Source organism: Eimeria mitis, genomic scaffold (assembly GCF_000499745.2).
Source record: "Eimeria mitis Houghton genomic scaffold, Emh_scaff2262, whole genome shotgun sequence".
In the NCBI taxonomy this organism is placed as follows: Eukaryota; Apicomplexa; class Conoidasida; order Eucoccidiorida; family Eimeriidae; genus Eimeria; species Eimeria mitis.
The window spans coordinates 1-2,765 of record NW_013570591.1 but is presented as its reverse complement, the minus strand read 5'-3'; the positions used below and the strand labels follow the sequence as shown (position 1 = coordinate 2,765).

General features: G+C 45.7%; 1 protein-coding gene across 1 annotated transcript; it reads right to left on the bottom strand.

Annotated features, from left to right (window-relative positions):
* Nucleotides 1–1,102, bottom strand: EMH_0051210 (uncharacterized protein; the record flags this gene model as incomplete). Its single annotated transcript, XM_013496726.1, has 4 exons — nucleotides 1–214; nucleotides 392–486; nucleotides 685–845; nucleotides 988–1,102. The coding sequence occupies 4 exons, from the start codon at nucleotides 1,100–1,102 to the stop codon at nucleotides 1–3; spliced, it is 585 nt and encodes a 194-aa protein (XP_013352180.1).
* Nucleotides 1,103–2,765: the final 1,663 nt, after the last annotated feature.

Sequence of the window (2,765 nt, the reverse complement as noted above, 5' to 3'; positions counted from 1 at the left end):
TTACCCAAAAACGGCTTCGTCCTCTGCTGCTGCAGGACTTAATTCACAGAAAAGCACAGATGTTGTTTGTTGTTCTTCTGCTTCTGTTTTTACACAGTTTCCAATGACACAGCCGACTTTAGTGCTGTTGGCTCCGAGAAGGTGCAACAAGCTGTGAAGATTTTGCTTATCCCATATCTTTTCCCACTCCGATGCGTTTGGCGGATATGTCTTGCTGTGAAGTAGAAACAATCAGCGCAACACAACATAAATGCAGTGATTTTACTATGGATGACGAGAAAGTGGCGTCGGTAGCATGGTAGATGAGCTATGCATCATCGCTGTTGCTTCGGTTTGTTAAGACAGCAGGTAGAAGCTGCCTGTCGCGAAGATGAATATCGCATCTCCTTACCCGAATTCTTCAAGTCCGGTCTTCAGAGCTGCTTGCACCAGTGCGCGATAGTCTGTTTTTTCAGTGTTTGTGAAACTGTGATAAAAGACCGTCTTCTGTATACGCAAAACAGGAACGAAACGACAAAACAGCCCTCTTATGTTCAGTCTGTCTCCGAAAATCATAGGAATAAATGCATAATTTCTGTCGGGCCTCACAACGGTGCTTAGAGCTCAGACCTGCAGCTGATTATGACAGAACACTACCCGTAGTAACATCATGGAAAAGGGCATTTTATAGTGTAATGCGCTCACAAGGTTCCCTGTTAATAATGCATCGCACGAGGCTTGTGGTGAACTTTGGCTGGCATTTACTTTTTTCTCCAAGGCGCTGACGGTATCAGCGTCCTTTTCGACTAAACTGGTCTTAGCTGAAATTTTTCCATTACGGGCCAACTGGACTGTCAAGTAGGCGTCTGCAAAGAACAAAGGCGGACAGGAAAATCAATGTGCAGTGAAGCGACCTCCGTCTGACTCAGCCGAGTGGTTGATGGCTTGACAGCAAGCAAGACGGAATAAAGCACAAGGAGTGAGAATTAGAAGCGGTAGTATGTTTACCTTCGTCTACTTGCACTGCCTGATATTTATATTGTGCGTCGGCGTTCGCCCCGGACTGGAGCCAACTCAGCCCGACGAGGCAGAATGCTGCTGCGGCCTTGTAAAGGGGAGCCATTGCGACGGAATTCAGAAGAGAATATTTTTAAAAAACGTTTTCTCAGCAAGAGAAATGTAAAGATTCAAGTTGAGGAGAGGGGAAAAGACGGCAAGCAGTTCGGAGTTCTTTGCGTGGTCCTCCAGTCGTGTGAACAGCGAACGGCAAAAACCGGGACAGCAAAGCCAAAATTGCAAACAACAGATAAAATTCAATAAATTAATGTTGAGAAAAAATAAAACAAGCAGAAATTGTCGTTCATGACGTATCCTCTGAAATAAACCATTTAATTTAAACAAATGCAAGAACAAGCAACACAAGACACCCGGCAGGTCGGCAGGAGCGGCAGGTCGAGGTGGTAAGACGATATTTCGCCTTGGTTTCGGGTTATGTCTGTCTTCGCATACCACCCAACGGTTAAAAGCCAATTAAACAAATCATTTTAGTTCAAATTAAATCTAGATCCACCTCCAAAAACGCCTTTTACGGGGGAATACAGCGGGAAGCCCCCCCTCTGCCTCCTGCTCATTGCGGGGGGTGGTGTGGCCCCCTTCCGGTGCTCTACGACTGGGCTTTTTTGCGCTGTGACGGCCTTCATGTGCCCTTTATCCGTGGATCGTGCTATGGCTTAGTGCCACATGCAGACAAGGCAAGCAGCGGCAATGGTGTGTGGCACCTGCCTTGGTGTTTGCAGACGTCTCCAGAGCCAGTGGCTTGGTTGTGGTGGCGGTCTGAGCGAAGGGTCGATGCTGGTGCTTGCACGGGCAATGAAGCATAAATTCCCCTCCCTAAACCAAAATAATAATTAATTAATTTATCAAGTTGTTTAACTGCAAACAAATACCGTGGATATACCCCAGCTAGTCTCGAAAACATGTTGAACAGAAGTCCGAGGTTCTACGGTTCAGGGTCTAGGGTTTCGGGCCTTATGGTTTGGCAATTGAAACAGGATCTGTAGCCCGATCCGCCTGAAACTTTGTTTTGAATTTCTGCTGGAGTGCGGGCTGGTTGTTGGCGGCCAGTGAATGGGGCAGCATATACCTGCAGTGTTAATCTATTCGGGGGGGTGGTGCGTGGATATGCATACCTAGGACCGTCATGAGGTGCAGCATAGTGAACACTTAAGAGGAAAGTTTTAAAAAAGCTGCTGATAATCTCCTCTACATTCTTTATATACCCCAGGCACGGAGGTTCAAAGGCCTGACACTGATTGTGAGAGGGGGTGACCTCTAGCGAGTTGCAATAAACCCTGCTGCTGCTGCCTCCTGCAGAGCGGTTGTAGATTAGAGCACAAGCAGCTGTCTTGATCTTCTCAGCTAGTTTGTTAAATTAAGATGTGGACTTCCTTTTTCTCTCAAAAGCATCTATTTCTTGTTGAGGAGCCGCCTGTACAACTCCTCCTTGTTTAGATCAAGGCGGCGGTGCGGGGAGTAGAAGAAGCTGAATTTCAGAGTCCTATTGAACAGAAAGATGAATTATGTTCAAGGAACAGACAAAATCTGAATAATAAATAAAATAGACACTTTTTATGAATATCGTTGTAGGCAATATTAAATTATAAACTGGATGAAATGCTTCTCGATCCACATTGACTGCAGAAAGACTTCCTATATATCTGTTCTTGGGCAGCTTAGTTATACAAGACGAGCCAAGGCATAAATATATGGTACTACTGCAACAACAC